The 27831-nt window shown below is 38.6% G+C and overlaps 3 protein-coding genes across 3 annotated transcripts; 1 reads left to right on the plus strand and 2 right to left on the minus strand.

The window, feature by feature from the left end:
- Positions 1-2354: 2354 nt before the first annotated feature.
- Positions 2355-4326, minus strand: LOC120777637 (odorant receptor 67c-like). The gene is made up of 4 exons (XM_040109090.1): positions 3515-4326; positions 3074-3275; positions 2841-2996; positions 2355-2770 (listed from the first exon to the last, which is right to left on the minus strand). Exons 1-4 carry the CDS (start codon positions 4306-4308, stop codon positions 2705-2707), a joined length of 1218 nt encoding a protein of 405 aa, XP_039965024.1. The 5' UTR covers positions 4309-4326; the 3' UTR covers positions 2355-2704.
- Positions 4327-24553: 20227 nt separating this feature from the next.
- Positions 24554-27039, minus strand: LOC120778268 (collagen alpha-1(XIII) chain-like). Its single transcript, XM_040110047.1, has 2 exons — positions 26542-27039; positions 24554-26468 (listed from the first exon to the last, which is right to left on the minus strand). The coding sequence occupies exons 1-2, from the start codon at positions 26567-26569 to the stop codon at positions 25921-25923; spliced, it is 576 nt and encodes a 191-aa protein (XP_039965981.1). The 5' UTR covers positions 26570-27039; the 3' UTR covers positions 24554-25920.
- On the plus strand, positions 26975-27516 carry LOC120778387 (acetylcholinesterase collagenic tail peptide-like; the record flags this gene model as incomplete). The annotated part of the gene is made up of 1 exon (XM_040110174.1): positions 26975-27516. A coding segment is annotated over one exon (327 nt), but the record flags the coding sequence as incomplete, so codon positions are not given.
- Positions 27517-27831: the final 315 nt, after the last annotated feature.

Below are 27831 nucleotides of genomic sequence, written 5' to 3' on the forward strand. Positions count from 1 at the left end.
GGACTCGACTAACCGATTTCGATAAAATTTGGAATGTGGCATTTTTTCATATTCTTAAGCGACGCTATGAAAATGAGCGAAATAACAATAACCACGCCTACATCTCATATACCACAATTTTAAATTCCACTTAATTCGTTCAGTTTACAGTACACTAATCAAGAAGTATAAATATAACGGGATAAAACTTTGCACGAATAATGTCTTTAGTGTGTGCCACCTTATAACAGAAAATTGTTCGAATCTATCCAAAACTGTTCAAGACCCTAGGTACCGAGTATGTGGACCCCAGTATCTATAATTGACTTTTGATTGAAAATATCAGTCAATGTGTGAGATATGCAATAAAAATTCATACAGAATCCTTATCCAGCAGTAGTAATTCTGTGTATTCAAAATGGGGGGAATGGGGTCAATACTTCCGAGAGCCCTCATATACCTAATATAAAGATTTTAGAACTTCCTGTTGACTTTATGCTGGATATATCTGTCAATATATATATATTTGACTCATAACCATATATCATTTTGTCTAAAAAGAATATAATTGGGCGAAAACTTGACCTAGCCCCCATATAACCATTACCAGGATTTTCAAACATCCATTTTGTATAATGAATTTGTACAATGATTTAGGTTTTTCTAACAAATCTTATGCCGAAGATATAGATAGATAGGTCAGTGTATAAGTTATATATGGTGTATGCTATATAAAATTGCTTAGATTCCGATTCTCTGGTTAACGTTTTACATCGTGAGGTATTTCCCTGGCTTTGATTAATGAAAGTTGCAAGAATATAAAATGTTCGCTTGTACCCGAACTCAGGCCTTTGGTACTTGCAAATAATATTTTTGGACTAATAACACTGGTCTACAATGATTCTCTTGTCTTAGATATAAGAACAGTTTTGGATACGCTCTCTCTCTCTCGTTTACTTTATTGTCTTTATTTTCATTTTACATAACAAAATATGGAAAACATGAAACAAAATAGCATGGAGCATCAAAGTAAATAGAGAGAAATATGTCGAAAACGTATATCATATCGTAATTAAGCGTATTTTATGAGTACTTCCTTTACAATTCTCTAGTTAACAATATTTTTTAAGGATCAGCAGTAACCTGCGATAGTGGAAAGATCCTATCAACCTTGATCTAATTATTCTATCATTTTTGATTCAAGAGGTGCAGCACTCTGTTTCTAACTATAATTGTCTAAATTAACCGTAAATATATCCAAATGATTGCGAATACAAACTAACTTGATACAACAAAATATTTTGAACAATTTTTTCACTATTTGGTACTTGTTTACATAGAAGATTTTCGACTCTCAACACATAACTTTTCCGAGCTACACTTAATGGAACATACATACATAACTTTGAGTAAATCTGTACCTTTCATGTATTGGCATATTTCAGGACCAACAAAGAGATCTCCATTCAGCTTTTTCATAATAAGCTCGGAAATTTTCTACAAATGTATCTAAAAAATATTCTTCCTCGTCCACGCTTTGACAAATTGGTATATCATTCTTAACTTGATCAGGTTGCATACCACTGAGTTCATTTTGAAAAAATAAATTTAGTGTTGATGTCTTATGTAGCCCCGCCTGTGCCGAACTATATTCTACCGAACTTCATGAAACCATTTTCATTGTCATTTTATCATATAATGCGAAAATTTATAATGACAATGCCCTTACAAAGGTTATGTTCAAAACTATTAAAAGTAACAAATGTTTAAAGAAAAACCTCTAAAGCAATCAATTTTACCGCGAAGAAGTTTGCTTTGAACCGGGTTAAAAATTGGACAATGTGCTTGGCGCCACGCTTTTATGTCTCAACCACTCAACGCATTTCTACCGAATTCATTACATAACGTTATATAAACTTCTCATATCACTGTTTGAAAATTCATGAAATTGGACTACAACAAGGTCAACATTCCATGTAACACATTACTAAATTGCGTCAATCTCCAGTGAAAATATCCGAATAAAACTATAAGCCAATATTGTCATGGTATGGCGGTTCTCATGTAAAAAATTATCGAAAACGGACCATAACTTTTAAAAGCTCTCAGGTATCGAATATGAGAATCTGTCGGTTCAACGACTTAATACTGAAATTTCCGTGAATCGGTAAATGAAACAAATCCAATCAATATTTCCTCTAAAGTAGACGATCTGTATTCTTCTATGCCAAATATATCAGTCAATATGTGAAATTGTGTGGAAACATATTCTCAAAAGTATATTAAATCAGTCCAGACCCTCGCATAGCCCCAATATATTCCGAAAATAAATTTTTTTACTTTCCGGTTGACTCTCATTGAATATACCAAAAATATAAACTTCCGTGCAAATTGCTATAATTGCTTTTTATTCTGCCTGTTCTGCAATTTAAACAGAATATTTTATAAACAAATCCTGTCATAATCCAATCAAAGACATCAACTTATCATAATAAAGATCAAGGAATAACTCGGGTTTCTTTAATTTTCCAGGCTCTCTTATAAAACGAATGCAGCAAAACTTTATCAACATTAAAGAAGTTACTATCTTTCATAAAATTCATTTCAGTATATGCCCGAGACCTCACAACTTTCAGAAATAATAGATACATATATTTTTCGAAATTACTATTTTAAAAATATCTCTGCGATTACCCAGAATAAATTCCGCTTAACTTCTATGCATCTAACTATCCTCTTCTTCCATGCTTGTCCGCAGAAGTGTAAAAAATTGATAAGAAGTTGTACAGAGCTGTGGAAATAGGGAATATATTGTATAAGTAAAGTAGCTTATTTCAGTGTATAATATATTTATGTCTTACCGACTTAAAACTATCCATTGAGATTTCGAAGAATTTAAAAGCTGTCAAGTGAGCATAACGCTGAGAACGTGCTATGGGTAGAACCAGCATGCGCATGTACTTGTAATTTGCATCGTACCAGGGATGATTGTAGAACGCATCACTTATACCAGTGCTCTTTAGTTTAGACGAAATGTGATATGTTTTAAATATGCATTTGAAAAACAAATGTTTTTTGATTTTTTTTTAATTACCAAATCTTTCAGGTTATTGCCGAAATAGGAGACGAAAAAGACTTGCACTATGGTTGAAACAAGAAAACCGATGAATTTAATAACGCTCAGAGCCTCTGAACCCAAAACTATTTGAAGACCAATGAGACATAGTACCAAACATGAGCCGACATAGTTGAGAAATGTGGCCAAGCTGAAAGTGCCATCGATTCGCTCGGCATAACTGAAAGAATATAAAAGTATTAAGTACTAACTCATCAAGAAGAGAGGACTTTCGGCATTTTGTAAGAATTCCGTTGCGCCTTGAAGTACTTTGGATCAGAGTTTTCCAATTTTTCGGCGGAGTCCGAACTTTCGTCAGAGACGAAAACATCAATTGGGGTATTTCAAGACATTTCCTTAATGTCGAATGTTAAAAGGGTATCTTGAAAATTATTTTTGCGTTTGCCTTTGGAAACTTACTCCAATATCTCATTGTGATATTCCAGCAACGGTCCCAGCGTTCTCATATCAGCATCCGTACCGGTTGGTTGAAAACTCTCTATTTTATAGATTAAATATCCGAAATGCATATTAACTAGTTGTACCATGGAGATGAGCAATAAATCGCCACTCAAAAACAGCAGTGACATATAAAAAGCGCCACAGCATTGTATGAAATATGAAACGGCATAAGTTAACGGTTGATTTGTGTCATAGTAATATGCCATCATGAAGGGAAACGTGAAGTCATAACTTTCATTTGTATCGTCACGCCATATATAACGAAGTAACGATGACACCATTGGATGAAGAGCAAATATTAATGTTATACTTAAATGCCATATTGACAAATATTTATTGGATGCATTTATTGTTCGAAAGTATGGCACCAATTGAAAAGCCTCGCGTTCTTCCTCCGTTTTTGGATGTCTGGCAATTAAACCTTTCAGTACAAATTCGATGTCTCGTCGAAAACAGACCATTGTACCGCCCTTCATCATTGCATTGAGCGCAAAACCCCAAAACAGTATAAACTCAGTTATATCTAGAGAAGTCTCTAACTCGTCCTTGATGACGAAGAGCAACATGCTTGTGAAATTGAAGGTAGCAAAAACGCAAAATGTTCCTAGTAAGGTTATTTGCAGTTTGCTTCTCGGTTCATCCGGAGTCCATTTGAAAAGTTTTGCGCCCATAAATTTTATTTGAAATAATGGTATATCTACAAAATCTGGCACAGTCGGTGCGGATTCACTGCTCTTGAATGACGGCATCATCGTGAGTAAAAGTAAGTGAAACGGTTTACGGAGAACTGTTGAAAGGAATTGCTGTTATTGGCCTTTATACCATGGTTGAAGCAAGTATTAAACAAAGGGCGTCAGTTGAAATGGGTGCGCTCTATAAAACTATGGTTGCAGAAATGGCAAGACTTTGAAGCCAATGAAGCATTTAAGTAATAAAACGCGTATCTTTAATACAAATGTAAAACTTCCTTCTTTTGAAAAGATTTAAAAGTCATATTTTGCATTTAAATTTGAAAGGGAACTATAACATAGAGTGCTGTGAAATAACTTTTATACAGAGCCTTATTTGCCTCCTGTCTACTTCCCCTGCAATGGTTTCTAAAACTTCGATATCTCTTCACCACTCCATCTTTACAAGTGAAAACTAATTATTATACTCTTGCAACATGTTGCTATAGAGTATAATAGTTTTGTGCACCCAATGATTGCACCTAAACCTAATCGAGGAGACTGTCGGTTGTTTGTCCATCCGCTCGTGCAACTTGTAACTTTAGTAAAAAATATTTTTATGAAACTGTGTATCCACATTCCCTAGTACAAAAGAAATTACGACTTCGTAGATGGGCGTAATCGGACCACTGCCACGTCCACAAAACACAATTAACAAAAAACGTATAAAGTGCTAAAAGTAAGCATAGAGGATCGCAGTAGCAAAAAAACGTAGCAAAGACGTGGCCCACCCCCAATAACCCTGATTCGTCCGTGCAAAAATTGGACAATAGACGTGGCACCGCTCATTTTTTGGTGAAATCACATAGCTCGGGACCGGACCGGCCGATTTTGACCAACTTTTGTACGTAGCATTCCTCTCACATTCTTATGTCACTTTCCGTAATTGGACTAAAATCACGCCTACCTACCATATAGTACAATTTTAAACTCCACTATTTCTTTCATTTTCCATTACAGAAATCAAGAAATAGTTATTGCAACGAGGTAGAAGATTACACTAGGAATTCCTTTGAAGTATGCCACCTTACTTGCTTAGATTCCGCTCCTCTGGTTGAGGTTTTACATCTTAAGGTATTTCCCTGGCTTTGATTCTTGTAAGTTGCAAGAGTATAAAATGTTCGGTTAACACCGAACTCCTTGCTTGTTTTTGATTAAAACCTAAAACTGCAGAGCACTGTCGCTTGGATGTTTTCTAGCCCTCGCCAAATTTCGTTGTCTACACCTCTGCAAAATAATCATGGTGCTAATTAAATTTACTGCTTTTATAAAAAAGAATAACAATAATCGAAGCGAAGTTCGAGATACATGGAAACCGCATCAGCTGTCTGTTTACAGATAATTATGTGAAAACTACGAGACAAATTAAATAATTATATGTATTATAATTGCGGAACGGTGGTGCAATTCATATACCATCAGCAATGCAGGATATAAATTATGTACCATATACTAGCAATGCAGGATTTAAATTATGTACCATATACTATTTATAGTTACAGAGAGAAAATATACTGCATATCTCTTTCTGTGTGTTTACCGCGGAGCGAGAAGAATTGTTCGCACGGCCGTGAATTTGATTTGTCTCGATTTAATTTGTCTTAATTAATACCCGAGGTTTTACGCAAGGTCAAAAGAACCAATCGTTCCCAACTCAATGGTTTTATATGATAAATTTGATTTAGCTCAACTGTTTTCAAACCATGATGTGAAAGTATCATAAGCCTATTGGCCTATTTTTGGAAATGGACCGTATGGAAGATAAGAAACCGCTTACGCGGTTATAGCCGAGTTAACAACAGCGCTCCAGTAGTTTCCTCTTCCTCTGCTTCCATCCCCGGGTATTGCGTCGAATACTTTCAGAGCTGGAGTGTTATCGTCCATTCGGACGACATGACCTAGCCAGCGTAGCCGCTGTCTTTTAATTCGCTGAACTATGTCAATGTCGTCGTATGTCTCATACAGCTAATCGGTTCATCGAGTCCGATATTCGCCGTGGCCAACGCGCCAAGATTCAAAAATATTTCGCAGAACTTTCCTCTCGAAAACTCGTAACGTCGACTCATCAGATTTTGTTATCGTCCATGCCTCTGCACCATAGCAGGACGGAAAAAATGAGTGACTTATAGGATTTTGGTTTTGTTCGTCGAGAGAGGACTTTACTTCCCAATTGCCTATTTAGTCCGATGCAGCATCTGCAAGAGTTATTCTACTTTGGATTTCGAGGTTGTTGTTAATGTTAATGCTGATTCCAAGATAGACGAAATTATCTACAACTTCGAAGTTATGACTGTCATCAGTGACGTGGGAGCCTAGTCGCGGGTGCGATGACTGTTTATTAGATGACGGGAGATATTTCGTCTAGCCCTCGTTCACCACCCTACGTATTTGTTTCGCTGCCTTATCCATTCCGGAGAAAGCAGAATTAACGGCGCGGTTGTTAATGCCAATGATATCAAAATCATCAGCTTACGCCAGAAGCTGTACACTCTTATAGAAAATTGTATCTTCTCGGTTTAGTTCTGCAGCTCGAATTATTTTCTCCAGAAGTAGATTGAAGAAGTCACTCGAAAGAGAGTCAGTCTTGTCTGAAACCTTGTTTGGTATCGAACAGCTCGAAGAGGTCTCTTTCTCTCTTTCTGTTTGTCGCCGCATTTTTTCGTAGAATTTTCGAGCATTACCCCAGTCGTTCGGCTTGTCAATACTCACGCATTTCGGCCTCTCTCCTTTTCTGTCTGAATGCGTCTCACTTCCCTCTTTAACTTTCGGTATCTATCCCATCCCACACGCGTTGTGGTCGATCGTAACGTTGATAGGTAGGCAGTCCGTTTTCTCTCCGCTGCGACACGGCTCTCCACGTCGTATTAACTGTTATTTTGCATTTTAAGAGGACCAATGGTTTCGGTTGCAATTATACGTAAGGAGCTGAGCTTAAAATACCGTCCCACAGTTCCCGTATACCGAGTTGTTGACGAGTGCTCTCAGTGAGCAGGAGTGCAAACCGAGTAGAAAATCGTTCGGCTATCTGTTCTGATTTCAGTTTTTCGACGTCGAACCTTCCTTGTGTTTCTTGACGTGCGTTTTTTGCTGCACAGAGGCAGTTGGTAATCTTTCATTGAAGATGTTTTTTATGTGGCGGGTCACAAACCCGGCGCACAACCCTATATAGGGGGTGTTTCGCCTTTTCACTTTAACTCGCCTTCAAACGGATGTTCTTAGGCTATCCAGAGGATACTTGGTCGAAGACTGGAAGTCGTGAGCTGGTTGAGCTATATGTAAAAGAATCGTTTCTGGTCACTCCACTTTCCTCACTTGCGTGAACTTCTACACATGACTCCATCCTCCAAAACCGAATTCACTTTTCGCAATAATGACAAGAGATATCGCTCAAAACAGAATTGTGCTATATTGAAAGCAAAATTATCACCAATGAAGGATCTGCTGAAAACATTTTCACCGCATGAATAAATCGCATGGTACGTTTGCTCAGTTAAACATCTTCTGATGCTCTAAATCTATCTCAGTCAGCACTAAACTTATTATTAATTAAAAAAATCGTCGATATTGAAACCGCAGTCGCCTCCAAATTTGTGTTTACGAAAAATCTTAAGGAATTTTGGGTTGCTATCATCTCCAGTCAAGATCTGCTGGAAAGACCAATGACCTACCTATAGAGGTAACATTCAAACTTAGACGATATTCAGCCGAATCAAGCATCACTACGCAAATATATTGATGAAGTTTGCAGCTTTGCTCTCTATTAGTATCCAAAACTTTATGGTATGATATGGTAGATGCCGATTTTAAAGACTCTCATACTAACTGGAATCTATAATATTGGATACACGAAAAAGTATTTTTGTATTTTGTCGTTGCAGTCGCATATCTCCAGTGCTACCAATAATATTGTGTCGTACCATATAGTGTTGAAAAGGTGAGATTTAAAGCTTCATTTAACCAAAACAAATTAAATTCGAGGAAATTGAAAAAAGTTATAGCTGTTCAAAAATGAATGAAAATAATGAAGAAATTCGCTACATTTTGAAATTTTTATATAAAAAAAGCAAGTCACCAATGAAATTTGTGAAGTTTACGGAGACGATTCCGTATCAGTTCGTGTATCACAACAATGGTTCGATTTACACTGACGAAAGTTTTATACTGATGGAATAATGTCTCTAGCGGAAAAATGGCAAAGTGTGGTCGACAAAAATGGTACATACATATTCGTTTAATTATTTATTAGCATACTTAAATATAAAAAATTGTTGAAGATTGATTAGAAATGCGAAAAGACTATTTCGACTATCAAATATATCTGAATGATAGTTGAGCTTTCATTGTTGAATTATAAAAGTTTTAGAGACTTGTGAAGGGAATACTGTAGGTACTCATACTTATGGTACTGCATTCTCCTATACCAAAGCTCTACTTACAACTGGTTTGGAACAACTGGGGTTGTTTATTTAAGTATGATACTAAGAACTCTGTTGCTTATTGCTTACTATATTTTTCCAAAGAATCACCATTTTTAAGAGTCGCAGACTACTTTAAAGTTTATTGTCTGATTTTCATGACTGGATTTCCTATATTCTTTAAATTTCTTTCTTTCTTATTAATTTTAATTGTAAACCTATATAAAGTATAGTTTACTTTTAACTACTAAAATTCATTCGTGGATGTCTACAATATTTTCAAGTAAGGCATTAAGCAATTTAAGATCGAAATAACTCACAAGTAAATATTTGTTTTCTAGATTCCTCATCATCTTTGACCACAATAACTGCTTGTCTCAACATAGCCAACAACTGCGTGAAGTTAGTAAAAGGCGAAAGTCAATTTATTCACACTATCTATGTTTAAGTGTTGGTATACCGCGATCATAGTTTATTACTGCAATACTCGTAAATAATTGATTGTTTCGACCAAACGCACGCACACACATAAAAGCACACAATATTTCTGCTCTGCAGAAGCTAGCGAGAAGAGCGGCACATTGATATGCTGACAGGCAAGCGTTCAAGTTGTAAAATAAAATTATTGACCATTTGCCAAACAATAACTCAAAACATTAACAGTTAAACGGCAAGCGAGCAAATAAACACTTGTACACGCAAAAATATGTATGGTAATATGTAAGTACCATACTTGTTTATATTATGTTCATGACACACCTACATAAGAAAGTGGTGGACGCAGTCATTGAAGCGGGCGAGGTCAAATGGATGCAGCCAACCACCAGCTCACAGCGTTCAACTATTACAGAATTCGCAAAATGCAGCGAAGCGTGTACGTGTGTGTGTGTGTGCAGCTCCCCATAACACTACGGCGGAGTCATAAACTCAATTTCATGCAAAACGCGAAGTGAAAATCAACAATTTGCGCTTGCCGCCCACGCTGAGCATATGCTAACATACACACAAATATATACATGTACATACAAAAATACGCACGCAAGTGTGAAGTGCTGGAAAAATCGCTAAATTTACGAGCGCATTCATGTTGTGACTGCAATTGCAACAACAACAGTGTTGCATTTCCAAAATATACACTCAATGATTGCAACAATGTTCTTGTTTTATTGATGGAAAAATAGTTATTTGTTGTTGTTACTTTAATTGTTGTGGTTATGATTTTCTTCCTACTGTGTTTTTTTTTTCGTTTTTTGGTTTCCGTTGTTGTTGTTTCTTTTTAATGTGGTTGTTGTCATCATATTTTCTTGTTGTCAAGTTCTTAATGCTGTTTTTTGTTGTTTCTTCTTAGGACAATGTGTTTCTTCCTACTATTAGTTTTTGTTGCTGTTTTCTTTTATTGTTGTTGTTTCCAATATTTTTGTTGTTCAATTTTTTGTTGTCATGCTTAACGACTTATCTTTTTATTTCTGTTATTATTGTTGGTGGTGTTGTTGTTCCGATTGTTGTTATTTTTTATTCTGTTGCTGTTATTGTTGGTGCTGTTAGCACGCATTGCCGGTGTAACCAATCGAATCGGGCAATAATGTTAAATCGACTCGAATGCAAAACACATACATCAACATACAACACGCACGCGCACACTTATTTAATACACTTATGTAAATATCGCCGTTATGTAATAATTTGCTAAGTATATATGTAAGTATATATGAACATTAAAAACAGTAAATAAATGAAAATGTTTTTCAACAAATTTGCAATTAATTTTATTACAAAAAAACTGTGCTTACTTTTGGTATACTGTGAGGTGAAATTTGAATTTAAACTGCGCGCGTCGAGGGATTTGGAGAATTATTTTTTTTTTTAGGTTGATAGTGCTGTCAGTCACATTTATGTCAAATTTCATGTCAAAATATTTATTAGTGTTTGAGATACGTGTCGTTTTATGAGCTGCTAAAAGTGAGTTTTTCGTTTTTTGCGATGTCGAAATTTGTTGAGCAAAGAATTTGCATTAAATTTTCTTAACCGAATCAATTTTCTGCTGCGGATACGTTGAGGATGGTGCAGAAAGCATTTGGTGATGAGGCTATGTCTAAAAAAAAATGTTTACAAATGGTATAGTGAGTTCCAAGCCGGCCATGAACGTGTCGAAAACGAAAAGCGTCCAGAGCGAATATCAACCTCAACCAACAAATCAAAGATTTGTCGTCGATTAACAATTATAGACCTTGCTGATGAGTTGGCATATCGAAAAGCTCAGCCAATACCATTTTGAAGGATGTTTTGGGCCTCAAGGGCGTCAAATCTCGACTGGTACCGAAAACATTGAATTTTTTGGAAAAAAGGCGTCGCGTTGAAGTGTGTGATACGATGCTTTCCGACTACCAGGGTGTCATGAAACGCATTATAACTGGCGATGAGACTTGGATCTATGCTTACGACCCCGAAACAACCGATCAATCGAGCGAATATCGTGCCAAAAGGGAGCCGAGACCAAAAAAATCGCGCCAAAGTTGCTCAAAAATCAAGGTCATGTTGACTGTTTTCTTCGATTATCGTGGTGTTGTGCATTATGAATTCCTTCCAACCGGTCAACAGTCAACAAGGAAAATTATTTGAACGTTATGCGCGCACGCTATCCGCCTAAAAAGGCCGGAATTGTGGAAAGACAATTCTTGGTTTTTACACCACGATAATGCACCATCCCATACTGCCCTCGTAATTCGTGATCATTTCGCCAAAAACTCAACCCATATCGTTCGGCAACCACCGTATTCACCTGATCTGGCGCCGTGCGACTTCTGGCTGTTTACCAAGCTCAAAAGACCGCTCCGGGAACACCGTTTTTATACGATAAAGGAGATTCAAGCCGCAGCGAAGACGGAACTGAAGGCCATCTCGGAAAGTGACTACAACCAGTGTTTCGAAGATTGGAAAATCCGTTGGCATAAGTGCATTGCATCGGGAGGGGATTACTTTGAAGGGGATGAAATTGATTTGGAAGAATAAATAAGGAATTTTCAAAATAAATACAATGCAAATATGGTGTACGTATGGGTGAAATCGGTTAACAACCACGCCTTCTTCCAATATAACGCTATTTTGAATTCCATCTGATGCCTTTTCTGTATAATACGAGTATATATGTACTTTAGGAACCAATGATGATAGCGGAATAAAACTTTACAAAAATACGGTATTTGAAAAATATGTAAATGACGGATAATGAAATCTCGATTATCACTTTATCATGCGATAGTATAAAATTTTCGGTGACACCCGAACTTAGCCCTTCCTTACTTGTTTTAAGGTGGTTTCGAGTAATACTCGACTATGTGCAGAATTTCTTTAGCTAAAATATACAATTCGGAAGCCTATATACTACTCGTATATATAATATTTTTTGTATTCTCTAATCATACTTATCGCGGGGGTTATAAAAAATATTTAGATTTTCAGAGGCATAAGAGCAAAAAGCTTGATCATTCAAATGCAAATGGGTTAACCCATTCCGGACCAATGTGACGTAGACGTCACGACAACATAGCCCTTCTTCTTTTGCCGTAAAAAAATGGCTAATGCAAATTTAATTTAAAATGGAACATAATCTCTTCTTAAGCGGTACGATCAAGTTTGCGTCAGTTGCAATTAAGTTTTGCTTGTGAATAGATGCTTTTTCGTTAGTTTGGTTTTGTGTGTATATCGAAAAAATAAAAATGTCGAGAAGGGCAAAGGCCAAAAAGTAAGTATATATATATTTTTACTTGCGTGCAACGAAAAAAAATAATGTATGTAGTATTACTAAAAAATATATGTAGACAAATAGTGCGAAATAAAAACTTACAAGTTTTTGTGTTTTACTAGTGTCTACTCAAGTTTTTTATTGGTGTGACACGTTACGTTGGTCCAAATACCCTGGTAGTACATATATTATATTGATTTGTTTATATTATTAGATACTTCGAAAATACGGATGAAATGCTAGATTACCTAGAGAGTTTACAGAGTGACGATGAAGATATTGATAAAGTGTACCTAGAGCCGCCCGATGAAGGTCAGGTGTCCGATGAAGGTTCAGGTGAAGAAGACTGCGGCGGCACCATCGATTGCAAGCGCCATGTGAATTAGTGTGTACTACCAACGACGATGGCATACCTGTAGACGATGCACTAAACTACACGGATGGCGATATTGCCAATTTAATTGAAGATGTTCTTCAAAATTCGTTTCAAAACATAGGAACAAATTTATTGACAGAACCTCCATTTTTTGCCTCAATTCAACGACCACCAGAAATTCTGGAGTAAGAATCAACTATCCGTCTACGTCTAAGAAAACTCCTGATAAAATTTCAGTACGTAGTAGAAACAGAAAGAGACACAATACTTCGAAACGAGACGGTCCTCGAGCGAAAATACATAAAGTGCGGCACCACAGTTAACTTGGGTTGAAAGCATCGCTGGTAAATCAAAACCTTTTTTTCCTGAGCCAAATTACTCAGATTGTAGCGGGTTTTTTCCACATCAAGAATTTTGAAAAGTTTATTGATGACAGATTTTATATGATGAATCCAATGCTTACTCGGTTCAAGTAGAAGGTCAAAATCCCAACATTACAATAAATGAGATGGTGAATGGTGTTTATTGGTATTATGATTGTCACTGGGTATACATCTCGACCAAAAAAAGAGACTACTGGTGCGAAGATTCAAATATGCTGTGCTCCATGGTTAGCGTAAGCATGCGACGCAATAGATTCGAAATCATTTTTCGTTATATGCACTTGAAAGATAATAGCTTGGAAGATCGAGGGGACAAAATTTGGAAAATCCGTCCAATTACTGATGCAGTGAAAAAGCAATGCCTCACAAATTTTCATCCTGAACAAGATCTATCTTACGATGAGTCTATGGTAGAGTATTACGGTCGACTCGGTTGTAAGCAGTTTATTAGGGGAAAACCGTTGCATTTTGGATACAAGATGTGGTGCCTCAATATGCCCCAAGGATACCTTGTAAATTTTGAGATGTACCAAGGCATTAATCCACGTATAGCAGAAGAATATCCAAAAATGTACGAAAGAACCATGCGTCATTGTTTTTCATGCTTGACTAGAGCAAAAACTGGAAGGTGCAGAAATATACATAACCAAATGGACTGACAACTCTGTTGTTACTGTAGCTTCAACGATTTACGGAAAAAATCCTGTGTACAAGGTCTGTCGATATTCACGAGAACAACGCCGACGCCAAAATCGACGTCCCCCTGCCATATGCGGTAGCCATGTACAATGCTTCAATGGGAGATACCGATCGAATGGATCAGAACGTAAATGTTTACAGAATTGCCGCTAGGGGCAAAAAATGGTGGTGGCCTATATTTACGTGGCTTATAGACGTTTCAATTCAAAATGCTTAGATTCTGTATCGGAAAAGCGGTTCAGGCATGACCCAAATTGATTTTCGTCGAGCATTTTCCAGACACTATTTGGGTAGTCTTGGCGTTAGAAAGCCACCTGGCGGTTTTCGAAGACCGAAAAGTGAAGCTGAATATGCGAACGAAAGATACGATGGCATCGATCACTTTGTGGAGGTAGCTCCTTGTAATAAACGTCGACGTTGCCACGGTCATAATTGCAATACAGTGTGCATAACGATGTGTGGAAAATGCAATGTGGGCCTGTGTACTAAATGCTTCAAACGCTATCATTTTATAAATATTAAATAATCTTTTTTTACTCTTCCTTACTTTATCTCGAAATATGAATGTTCCTTTTTTATTTAAGTGAAATTTAAAATACAAAATAAACAAGTAAGGAAGGGCTAAGTTCGGGTGTCACCGAACATTTTATACTCTCGCATGATAAAGTGATAATCGAGATTTCATTATCCGTCATTTACATATTTTTCAAATACCGTATTTGTGTAAAGTTTTATTCCGCTATCATCATTGGTTCCTAATGTACTATATATTATACAGAGAAGGCATCAGATGGAATTCAAAATAGCGTTATATTGGAAGAAGACGTGGTTGTGAACCAATTTCACCTATATTTCGTACATGTCATCAGGGTGTTAAGAAAATATTATATACCGAATTTCATTGAAATCGGTCTAGTAGTTCCTGAGATATGGTTTTTGGTCCATAAGTGGGCGAGGCCACGAACATTTTCAATGTTTAAAAAAGGCCTGGGTGCAGCTTCCTTCTGCAATTTCTTTCGTAAAATTTAGTGTTTCTGACGTTTTTTGTTAGTCGGTAAACGCACTTTTAGTGATTTTCAACATAACCTTTGTATGGGAGGTGGGCGTGGTTATTATCCGATTTCTTCCATTTTTGAACTGTATATGGAAATGCCTGAAGAAAACGACTCTGTAGAGTTTGGTTGACATAGCTATAGTAGTTTCCGAGATACGTACAAAAAACTTAGTAGGGGACGGGGCCACGCCCACTTTTCCAAAAAAATTACGTCCAAATATGCCCCTCCCTAATGCGATTATTGGTGCCGAATTTCACTTTAATATCTTTATTTATGGCTTAGTTATGACACTTTATAGGTTTTCGGTTTCCGCCATTTTGTGGGCGTGGTAGTTGGCCGATTTTGCCCATCTTCGAACTTAACCTTCTTATGGAGCCAAGGAATACGTGTACCAAGTTTCATCATGATATCTCAATTTTTACTCAAGTTACAGCTTGCACGGACGGACGGACGGACAGACGGACGGACGGACAGACAGACATCCGGATTTCGACTCTACTCGTCACCCTGATCACTTTGGTATATATAACCCTATATCTAACTCTTTTAGTTTTAGGACTTACAAACAACCGTTATGTGAACAAAACTATAATACTCTCCTTAGCAACATTCTTGCGAGAGTATAAAAAATATGAGGACCAACGTGACGTATACGTCACAGGCTCCTTGCGGCTTTTCGGATTTTAATTTAGCAGCTCAAAATTAGTATGTCCTACAAATTTCAATATTTTACGTAAATTGTAAGCGTTCTGTCCTTAATGGGTTAATGCTATATACTAAGTCCTGCGATGAATTCTGTTACAAATTTTACAATAAATACAGCGAGAACAACTTCGCAGAAAACAAAGAAGCACAATTTAGGTTCGCTCTAAAGAAAATTGTGATTGTTTTACACAAGTGTGGTAGAAATGCTATTGAAACTTGTAAGTTTTTCAAAACACTTAATACTTCTAGAATGTGTCCTTATCGCAATAATTATATTTTTCCACAACATCTACAAAGGAAAGTAAGTTGTCTTCCTCGCGTGTTTTACCCTTCTTTGAGAAAGAGGGCATGGTTAAGCTATACTCTCTTCGGTGGTACCCAGCACACAAGACACAAAATTTACATCAGTGGCTTAAAAGCAATAATTCTCGTTTCATAGCTGCAGATGATTGACCGTCTGGAAGTCAAGATTTGAATCGATTGGACCTATTTTGTGTTCAGAGTTGGAAAACATGGTCTGGCGAGCCTTAAAACATATTTGTTTCGAGTACCGCAGTCAATGCAAATAGAAGCTGCACGGGCTGATATTGGCCAACGTCCGAATTCTTTTAGGGCTTGTGCGATAGACAAAGTATATCGCTCACTTTATATATATTATTTGTATATGTATACTTGCTGACCTCGCAGGCTTGTCTTGCGTGAAATTATGTGTTTTGAAATGAAAAAAAAGTTGAATGTACTATATTTCGTGTTTAAATCAATTATTTGCGACTTTTCTAAATTTTTTTTATTGTAGCGCAGCTTGATAAACAACATTTTTTTGGTTTCTGTTCCGGTGCGTAAATGTATAGAGAAGATGGGTTTCGAACTTATAAACACGCCAAGTATAGCAGGCCGTGTAAAAAACATGGCATTTCCAGATTCATGCCACACACTTCTAGCGACTATCCTTGTGTCCTGTTGATTGTCATTTCAAATGCAATTTTCCCTGGAAACTGAATAGGTTTGAACTGAAATGGCAAATCGTTGGAACACAAAGAAATTTGTAGAATCAAGCATTTTGCCCCTTTTTATTCGATAGGTGCGTCACAAGCAGTCGGGTTCCATAAAACAGTTTCGGCGCATGAAGATTGCGATACATAATAATGAGAGATCCAACTTTAAGACGCGGCACCCCAATCCTCTCCAAAGAATTTAGAAATTCCACTGGATAATTCACGGCTTCGTCTCCATTGTCAAGATGATCGGAATTTGCCCATTTCCAATTCTTATCGAATACGATGTAAAATGTCTTCGGCAATGTAATTTTTGTTCGTATCCCATAATTTGCGCAGATTTGTTGAAATGATCATCGCAAAAAGTGTGCGAACTTCAGTGGTATGCGAAGTAGTTATCGCATCGTCCATCGTTTGATTCCAGCGATTATCATGTTCCGGCAATTGTAATTGCTGACATGCTTCTCAAAAAGTTGCACACACCGTACCATTAACAATGACTCAAATGAAATTGAACCGCGTACATTAATCAATAGCAACTGAAAGTAGAAGCAATCGTCATTTTTCGGGTGGTTTGTGTAAATTCATCCTAATGCATTAGTTGAGAACACACCTGAATGTCCAACTACTGGTTGGCCTTGTTTTTTGAGTAAACATTTCTTCGACGATGCATTCTATGTATAATATCAAGGCATTTCCGAATAGAGCAATGTTCTCGCAAACGGATCACTGACGCAAGTCGAGAAAATACTCGTCAATGTCAATTTTGTTGTTGGCGGTGTTTCCGTTGGCTGTACTGTATTCTCTGGGTTGAAATACACTCTTTGGCCTTCTCCAAATGAACAGCGAGATGCACAACAGTCGGAAAAGGTTCATGAATTGCAAAAGTAAATATCCTACAAAGCGCTTCATTGCAGTTCATGTATCGACCCATTTGATAATTTCTGATCTCATCTCGTTCAAGGCCAATAACCGCCATGTTGCTTTCTTTGGTGACGTACTTGCAAACGTATTTGACCGATTTCACCAAACTGCAATACTCAACAGTGATTGCTATGAAGTGCGATTGTGGTGTGCGCAAGGTCCATGAACCATATTGGTTTTCATCACTTCGTATAATACTGCATCTTTCTCTGCATCAGGAATTTCTGCTGAATGACTTCATCAATTTGTTCTGGTGTAACCACCATCCACCATCCAAAGAAGAATACATATGTGCGTGTGGCAAACTTCTCTTTTGCCACTCAACAGAGTACACATAGCATCTAACAGCACATATGTATACGTTGCTTCAAGATAAAGTCCATCAAACATCGTAACTGTTGTTTGAAAAATCGTGCTGTAATATCGTGATGATCGCTTGCTGATTGACAGCGATCCATAATTCCACACGTATGTCATCGCATCCTGGGAGTACTCATTCATGTGTCTTGGGCGGCCATACATTGATGGCAAAAAGAACGCCCACCGATATTAGCGCGATCTCTTCGTGGTCGTGGATAAAGTTTTCACTGAAGAATTTTAAATAATTTCTCTTTTGAATAGCTGAAATAAAAGCGACCGAAATTGAACGAATCAAATAGTTTACAAATCAAAATATTGAAAAACAAAACAAAAAAATTAAAAAAAAATTGTGTGGAAAAAGTTTATTTTTGGAATTGTCCAATTTTCCGACTTTTCCTGATGAAAAGTATAAGGTTTTTTATTTCTAAACCTTCCCCGATCCACAACGAACAACCTCTGGAAATTTCATCAAGATCGCTGAAGCCGTTCTCTAGCCTTAGCGTTACTAACAAACAAACATTCAAGAAAACTGCTGTTTTTAGGGGTTTTCCGGCAGTTATTCGAATTTTTCTTGCCGTAAAAACCATCTCTGAACTTCAACGAAGTTGAGTTATGCGCTTAGCAAGGTTACGTAGTTCGCTTGTTTAACTAAAAATGTATTAACTGAACTAATCGTGCCAAATACACTCAAAAAATAAAATAGTAATAAATAGGTTAGGGGGTGGAAAATGCCTTCCGCATCATCGGCGCTATCGTCTCAGCAGCGGTTAGGGCACAATAAACCTAAGGTCGCGGTGCATTCCTCACTTATTAATCTTAATCTTATGTGCCACTTGCAGATCACTAAAAACCTCCCCTCTAAGGAACCGTCGCCCAACCTGGGACCGCATTTGCATTACTTCAGGGTGGCGTTCCATATATTCCACATATTGAGAGATTTACATCTGCACACCTACGTCCAGGTCCCGCTTTTTGATGCGTAGCAAGAGTGCTGCGTATATCTGGATAATCCCCCAGTTTGCTTCGCTCTCCAACATGACGCTGATTAAATTGTCTGCGTTTATTGGGCCGACCAGATCTTTTACAGCGGTGCGTTTTCCTTGGCAGCACACACAGTTAAAGAATGTGTGTTCAGCGTCGTCTTCTGTCGCGTCGTTGTATAGGCATGACGGCTCTTTGAATTTTCCCATTCTGTAGAGGTACTTTTTGAAGTAACCGTGGCCGGATAATAGCTGGGTTGTGCAAAAATCTATTTCTCCGAATTTACGACTTGTCCATAAGATCTTTTATTAGCCTGACTGTCCATTTGCCGCGACTTTCATTCTCCCATCTTCGTTGCCATGTTGTTATTGTATCTTTTCTTATTTGTTGTATTGCGCTCTTGTTATTGCCGGATGATTTATTTAGTTCCCACAGCTTTTCCCTTTCATATGCTAGAAGGTCAATTGGGACATTTCCGCTTATAACTAATATTGCCTCGCCGGACACTGTTCGGTAAGCTGATGCAACTCTGAGGGCTGCAGTGCGGTGCACTCTGGCCACTTTCTTACGCCCGTTTTCCCTTTTAAGCGCATCTGCCCAGATTTCGGCTCCGTATAATAAGACGCTGGTTGTCGTTGACATTAGGAGCTTTCTTTTTTCTTGGCTGAGGCCTCCTATATTGGCCATTAATCGGCTCAGTTGAGAGGTGATCTTCGCTGCCTTACCTGCGGCGTGCTGGATTTGTACCCAGAAGGTTAGTCTGGGGTCCAGTCTTACGCCTAGGTAGTTCACTGCTTTTTGTGTCCTAATGATATCCGTAGTCGTGTGCATGCTTATCTCGAGGGGCATGTGCTTGTTTATTATCAGTAGTAGCTATTTTTTCTCCGTAGCGAGCTGGAGGCTGTGTGAGTCGAACCATGCTTGCGTCTGTATCATGATCTGGTTTAGCTTTCTTCGCGCTTCTTCTGTATTCCTTGCTGTGCTAACTACTGCAATGTCGAGGGTGTAGCCAATTAAATACGATTCATCTGGCATTTCTAGTTTTAGTATTTCGTCATAACTAATTTTCCACAGGTTTGGGCCTAGAATGGAATCCTGTGCTGCTCCTGACGTGACTACTATCTGTCGTGATCCCTCTTTAGTTTGGTACAGCAGTTTCCTGTTACTTAGGTAGCTCCGCACCACAGTCCTGAGGTAGTCGGGTATCTTGAAGCTTTTCTCGAGGGCGTTGATCATATCTATCCATCTAGCGCTGTTGAAGGCATTTCAGACATCTATAGTCGCCAGCAACACTATCCTTTAGTATTTGTGCCATCTACTCTGTGCAGCTTCTACGCTTTCTATGACGCATTTTACAGCTAATATAGTTGATCTGCCGGGTCTAAAGCCATGTTGTCTAGGGGACAGTCCTCCAGCTTCGTTGATAGCCCTTTCAAGTCTGGGTTTAAGTAGGCTTTCGTACAGCTTTCCCGCTGTGTCAAGCATGCTTAATGGACGGTATGCTGATGGCGAATTGGGGTCTCCTTTTCCCTTACTGATTAGCACTAGCCGTTGCTTTTTCCAGAGTTCAGGGAATATTACGGCATCAAGGCAGGCGTTGTACACATTCAGTAGTACTCCTGGGCGCTCTGCAGCAATTATTTTGAGGACTTCTACTGGGATCCCGTCCGGGCCGGGAGATTTGTTGGTCTTGAGCTTGCCAGTGGCTACTTGCAGTTCTTTAAGGGTAAACTAGGGGATTTACGCAGATCTTAGAGTGTGTTCTGGATCACTGGCCCTTATTTCGTGTGTGGGTAATAGTGAATTCACGATGTATTCCTTTTTTAAGCGATTACGTCAGGTGGCTTTGCTCGAGCGCCGAGTTTCTTCATCACTCTATTATACCCGAGCCCCAGGGGTTTCAATTTATATCCTCCCGTAGTTCCTCCCATTTTTTTGTTTTTTTTTTTTGCTGTCGATGGCGTGCTTCAGCTCCTTTTTTGCTGCTTTGTATTGCTCAGCTTCTTGGGATGCGACTCCTCTGCATCTGGATCTCGTGTAGGATCTGCGAAGGCGAAGGCATGTGCGTCTGAGTTGGGCGATATTTTCTGTCCACCAGTAAACTACTGCTTTATGTTTGCTGTGGGAAGCTTTTGGCATTGATTTTTGACAGACTTTTGTTATATTAAGCATTGTGTGCTCGACTATTTTTCTTGCTATAAAGGAGGAGTGGCTAGATGGGTTCTAGTCGTCTATTGCGGAGATTAATTTCGATGTGTTTAGTTTTGAAATATTCCAGTTTCGTGTTTCAATATTTTTTCTGTGCTGGTAAGCATTTCTTCCGATGTCAATCATGAAAGAGATGTGGTGATGATCGCTGCCAGTGTAATCCTCCAGACCTTTCCAATTATTTATTGAGCCTGCCATTCTTTCTGTTGATAAGGTAATGTCTGGTGTGGTTTCCTCGCATCCTGGTCTTCTAAACGTGTTTGCATTTCCCGTATTGAGCACTATTAGACCTAGCCGCGCAACCATTTCTAGAATTCGCTTTCCTCTCGAGTCCGTGTTTGGCATACCCCACTCTACGGCTCTGGAATTTAAGTCTCCGGGGATAATTGGAATTCCTGTATACTATCGCTTGACGTCAAGTAGCAGCTAATTACTGTAAAATGGTCGCATTTGGCCCAGACGAAACCGTTGCCGTTCCCATTGCTTACAGTGGTGACGTTACTCCCTGATGGTAACCATATAGCGGCGGTTGAGCTGCTTCTACAAGCCAGGTACCTCTCTCTTTCTTTTTGTATTGTTTACTTATGATGATTATCTCGTAGTCGTTCTCCATCATCATTTGCGAGAGTAGTGCGTCAGCAGCCTTGCATCTATGAATGTTGGATCTCCATTTGCTTCGGTAGTTCCTATATACCGTACATTTTGCGGAGCCCAGGATATGGTCGGCTTTTTCGTATTTAGCCTTTACGCAAAGGCAGCATGAAGGAGGATTTGTGCACTCTTTCAATTTGTGACCTGGTTGGCCGCATTTTATGCAATCACCTTGTCCTCTTCTATCGGGCCCTTTGCAGTTCCAGATTAAGTGCCCTGGTCCAAAGCAGCGGAAGCATTTTTTGGAAGTTTATTTCAGCCTCAGCCTGCAGTTAACCCAGCCAATTTTTTTGCGTGCCTGTCGCATCAGTGTATCAGCTCTATCCTGCTCCAGCGTTATAACCTACTCTCTTGTGTTAGGAGCTGTTATATTAATCGGCAAGTCTTCAGAGGGGTCCTGCAGTGCTTATTTGACAGTCCCTGCTGCTTCCTCTTTTGTTGTGAGCAAGTCGAGATCTCTGATCTCTATGGTAGTCTTAGTTTTAAGGTCGGCCACAGTTGCAGTTTCTTTAAGAGTCAGAAGCTGGCCTTTGTAGACTGTCCCTTCTCCAGTTCTAATAATAGGGCCCCGGCTCTTGTTTTGCGGATCCCTTTAATCTTCACCTCTGCTTCCGTAAGATCTACCCTGCTTCGGATATTCTTCAGGATTTCGGTCTGCTGGTTTTATTATCCCGGCCTCTGTTTGTCGTTTAGGCTTATTACCCTATTTGATTTCTGACTTACAACCATATTCCTGACTTGTTGCCTATCTTTTGCGTTTTTAGGCGCTTCCTCCACCGTTCCTTCGATTGCGTGGGTCTTCCTGGCTTTTTTAGGCAAAACTTTTTTCCACTGGCCGTCGTGTTCGTGTCGTGATCGCACTGTTTCTCGCGGCTCCACAGGGCTTATCACACGCCGCTTCGAGGTTGTTGACTCAGGTGTGGTGGCTTAGATGTGCTCGCTGTTTTTAGTTCTCTGTAGTGAGCCAGTTTCTGCGGTAGCTCTTTATGACGAAGAGTTCCATGCTGACGTTCTTTTGTTTTGCTATCGCCAACTTCATTTGTTGCACTATACCCTTGCACTTTTCTAGGAATTCCTCTTCGGCTCGTCTCATTTGGGTGATGTACTATTGTTTCGGCGAGCTCTGAGTTCCTTCTTTAGTGTCAGCTGAGGTGCTCTTCCCTTCTCCTTGTTTTGCCGGTACTGCTTGTGTGGCCGGAGTTTCCCTTGAGGCTGTCTTTTCTCCAATTTTGTCCAGCTGTATTGAAGTGGCGATGAGTATGGGAGATCTAAGCGGAAGACTGTCCCGTATTCCTCTTCTTCACCATCTTTGTTTTGTTGTTTTTTCTATTGGGTTTTTGTTGTTGTTGCGGCTTATTCATTTTTTTTTCTAGTGGATGTCCTCTTCAAGCCGCTATCTCCGCACGTTGTAACAGTTGCCCTTTATGAACCCCGTGGTTATCTATGCAAGCAGGGAGGCCACGCGAGGGTTGACACAAGTCCAAATGGGAGCTTATATTTAGAGCCAGGTTCGGGCACGAATCAGGAGCTCGCCTCAACTGAACCTGTACGGCCAAAGAAATTATGGCGACGTGCAATGAACGTACTTGAAGACCTGCCATGGTTTTAACGAGACGGGGGTGAGGAGCAGTATTAGCCTGTCAGCCATTTCGGTAAAATGTCACTCCTATCTACTGAGGTGACAGAATACTGCCCCCTCAGGCCTTTGTCAATCTGGTCCGTATCGGTTTTCCAGTACACCATAATCAGAATTTTACTGGCATCAATTTTGATGAGCTCTTGCCCTGGGTTTTTTTATCGTCTTATATTCCCTCGTCGGTTTGTTGCATCCCTCCCTCGGTGCAACCCCAGTGGAGGTTGTGGATGCTTATTTAAAGGCGGCATCTTCTCGCCTCTTCGCGGAAGGTTGATTGGGCGCGTGATGTGTTTTGGGCCAAGCCCTATTATTACTATTCGCAGCTAACCTACTTAGCGTAGGCCGTCCACTATGACCATGGTAGTAGCCTGAGCTCAGCCTTACCCTATAATTGGTCAGTTATCGAGCGGAATGAAAAATTATTAATTTACTAAAATGGATATCAAAAGTAGGGGTTGGTGATAAAAAAGTAAAACTTTAGGGTTGTATGAATTTTTTAATGTCACATTATAGAAAAATAAAAACAAAAAATTTCGTCCAAAAATTAAAAAATGTTTAAGGCTGATCAACCCTTATCGCTTAGGGGTATGGAAAATAGATAGTAGCCGATTCGCAGACCTACTGAATACGCATATAAAATTTGGTAAAAATCAGTAAAGCCAATTCGGGGGAGTAGGGTAACTAACATTGTGACATGGAAATTTTATATATTAAATATTATTAAATATAAGTAATTTTTCGAAAAAAATTAAAAATTGTTTCATTTTTATAACGGCTTGAACTTGCAATATAAGTTATGGTATAACTAAGTAATATATTAGATAAGAAACGGCCCTCTTTTATGAAACATTTTTTACTTACACAACTACAATGAATAAACAAGTAGAATTTATGAAATACTGAGAAAACTGTAAACCAATTAAATTTGCACACTGCTTTAAAGCAAACCCAATGGGAACGGAAGAAACCACTCGCTCCAATATTAACACAGCAGGAATGATCCAAACTTGAGGTTGTAAGAAGATGTAGACATTTTATGGTTAAAAAAAGTTGTATTTAAATAAATTTTTTTTTTGAAATTTAACATTATTATACTTATATATTTAGACAATAAAATACTTACATAATTCAGTGTTAAATTTACATCCATAATCGAGCTCCACAAAACGAAAAAATTAAGTTTTAACCTCAGAAATGTTGTGTCAGAGAAGATCCACAACGTGTCAGCAATAAACTCAATCGCCGTAGTGCTTAACCGCAGCGATAAAAGCTTTATCTTATGTACTATTCTTGCATGATCTCGGTATTTAAGTCACTGAATGAACAACACAAAGCTTGCACAACACTCCAAACCATACTTCGTAAATGTCTGCATTAAGCCAAGAAAGAAAAAAAGCTAAAACATTTTGTAGTACGAGAAAATGTACTAATAGCCTTAACCACTGCTGAGTTGTAGAGCACCTGTCCTCTTCATTGTCGTTCGTATGTGTCGTTACGTCAAAGAGTGGTGACTATCTTTTACCTTCTGGGCGACTTCTACATCATTGTCCGATCTTATTCCGGTTACGGCAGCAACCATTTCAAGTACAGCTTTTCTGCTTTTATGTTGAGCAAGTCATTTAGCTCACCAATTATTGCCTACTATGTGCTATTCGAGACGGTCTGTTGGTCTTCCAACTATTCACTAGTTGGAATGCTTTCCAATTATACTAGAGCAATTTTCATAATTTCTTTTTGAATATAGACCAAAGAGCAGCCATATAAAAATGGTTGGTGTGTTTACAACAAACCGTGCGGTGAACTAACTCACTGCAAAATGAATAAACGACCGTTCATGACTCCTGCAGTAATCAACACAGACGCTTATGTACATATGAGGTTTACTAGCCATTGAGCTACGCTGAGCCTAATTATTTTAATTAAATGAAGTAATTTATGCAAATTGTGAGGTCGGGAAAAATGCTCTAATAATCCCACACTTCATTTATTTTATAACAAAATTAACTTTTATAACACGCGAAGAGTACTAAGATGAACTTTGCAAGACATATCAGAAAAATTAGACCTAATCATCACATTATATCTAATGAGAACTCTGAAGAACCTCTACGATTATTTTTAATCTATCAGTCTTGTTGATTAGGTCTCATGTACGATTCTTAAAATGTTAGATTGGATTCTTCAGTGTAAAGAACTCACAACAGACTCCTTTCTTGATACGGAAAAACCCCACCACAATATTTCTCCTGAAGAATAGGAGTGTAAAGCAATTTAATCGCTATAAAGATATTCCCAAGAAAACCTTGATATAAGCTACTGTGAGCTTTCCTGATTAGTCACCCACGAGTGGGTAGAACACTTAAAGAAGGTATTAATACTTCAGAAAGGGAAAGCAGTTTTGAAACTATTGAAATCTCAAGCTTGTTGTAATACTTTTCTCAAAATATTTTATTCATATCATTTTAATGTACTTGACTATCATTGTTTTCATTTCATTTAAAAATGGTCACTTTCGTTTTCTCTCATCAAAATACTCTTCATCTTCATCGTCATCAATATCCTCGTCCTCTTCTCCGACGTGTATATCATAATCCGGCAAAGCTGCATGTAGATCCCCTGTACGTGTATCCAACGAACGACCAGCGGCTGCTGCAGCAGGTCCGGTTGGTCCTGTGGGTCCCGTTGGACCAGTTGGTCCGGCTGGTCCTCGTTCGCCAGGGAAACCACGTCTGCCGCGACGACCAGGCGGTCCAATCGGACCGGGAATACCTGGCCTACCGGGCAAGCCTCGCTGTCCAGTTGGTCCCGGCGGTCCTGCCGGTCCAGGTAAGCCTTCGTCTCCCTTGTCACCACGATTACCTTGCAATCCCGTCTGCCCTGGTGGTCCGATTGGACCCGGCGGTCCAGGTGCACAAACGCACTGAGGTTGAGAGTACACTATTGGCTGTTGACGGCCGCCAAGAAGAGCACGTTGCTCATTAAGGTTGTCTGCTGAACTTAAGCGTCGCTTACCTATGGTAGTGGGTAAGGCGATCGCAACCAGAAGAATTAAGGCTAAAGAGCAAAGAGTAAATTTAAAGAATCAAGTTATGTATATCAAAGAAAGTCCTAGTTAAATTTGGTTTACCGCTGAGTGCACAAGTTGTGATATGCATTGTTGTCCAAAATTAAACTGAGTTAAAGTGTGCCATCCGCAAGTTTATATAGAAGTGTTAAAATTAGTGCGAAATGAAAATTATGTTAAGTTATGCAATTTCTATTAGTAGAAAAGCTAATAAAGCACGCACATTTGCATATTTCCAATTTGTCATAACGGAATTTTTACGAGCCATAGACCGTTAGTTCACCCAATTGATTGATTGATATGTAGTATATTAACATTTCAATTCTATGGAGCAGTAAACCCATAAAATACGAATATAAATCAGCGAAATTGCCGAATATATAAAATAGGCATTCACGCGCAATTACGGCGTCAAACGCTAATTTGCCATGAAACTGTTAATACTGTTCGTCTGTTTTGGTAAAATATACATTTAACTTATATAAAATAGCGTTAATTTGTTCATTTATTATCTTTCGTAGGATTCATCGCTTTGGCTGCTGCCAATTTCGTTACACAAGTCGGTCCACCAGGCCCGCCAGGTCCGCCGGGCTTACCCGGTCCCCAAGGACCAAAAGGTGAAAAGGGTGAGCGTGGTTCAGAAGGACGTTCTGGTTTGGTCGGTCCGCCAGGATCACCTGGTCGACGTGGTCACACAGGCAGCCCGGGTCCAGTAGGTCCACCAGGTGCACCAGGTTTACGTGGCCCGCGCGGTTATGTTGGTGAGCGTGGTCCTGAGGGCCCAACCGGACCGACAGGACCCACAGGTCCAACTGGAACATAAATAATTAAATTATTTTTGGTATCTTATTGGACTTAGAAGTAACATGGTGCTTATAAAATAAACTGTATGAAAATAAATGAAAATATCTTCGGAAATGATAGTTTTTTCGATTGCTATTCCGAAATTTTATTGCAGTAATGGAACTTAAAAATTATATTTAGGTTTGGTCATTTTACGCTTGGAAATTTTAAATCGTCTTGTCAAGCGAAGTTTTCTTAAAAGCTCTAATCTCTACATTATGTAAATAGTGAACAAAAAAAAAAACTGGGACCACCGATGGTGTGGAGTATATTTTAATATACAATATCTCTATAAAAAGTCATCTTAAAACTTAAACTTAATTAAAATAATTTTAATATTCTGTAAGATATCCTTTGGCATTAATAACAACCTGAACATTCCTATTCATGGAATATAGCAATATTCTCGTTACTTCTTCAGGAATATTTAACCAGATGTATTGAATATCTGTAATAAATTATGTTCTATTATTTATATGAATTTTTATTAGTTCAGCTTCTTCATTATAT

This window comes from Bactrocera tryoni, chromosome 5 (genome assembly GCF_016617805.1).
Source record: "Bactrocera tryoni isolate S06 chromosome 5, CSIRO_BtryS06_freeze2, whole genome shotgun sequence".
Lineage (NCBI taxonomy): Eukaryota > Metazoa > Arthropoda > Insecta > Diptera > Tephritidae > Bactrocera > Bactrocera tryoni.

What these genes read in the sequence shown, in the direction of transcription:
- LOC120778268 (XM_040110047.1), bottom strand. Translation starts at nt 26,569, where the DNA reads ATGCATATCACAACTTGTGCACTCAGCG. An exon ending in CACAACTTGTGCACTCAGCG is followed by an intron (nt 26,469 to 26,541) that starts GTAAACCAAATT and finishes TTTGCTCTTTAG; the next exon opens with CCTTAATTCTTCTGGTTGCG.
- LOC120777637 (XM_040109090.1), bottom strand. Translation starts at nt 4,308, where the DNA reads ATGATGCCGTCATTCAAGAGCAGTGAATCCGCACCGACTGTGCCAGAT. An exon ending in TATCACAATGAGATATTGGA is followed by an intron (nt 3,276 to 3,514) that starts GTAAGTTTCCAA and finishes ATATTCTTTCAG; the next exon opens with TTATGCCGAGCGAATCGATG. An exon ending in CAATGGATAGTTTTAAGTCG is followed by an intron (nt 2,771 to 2,840) that starts GTAAGACATAAA and finishes CTATTTCCACAG; the next exon opens with CTCTGTACAACTTCTTATCA.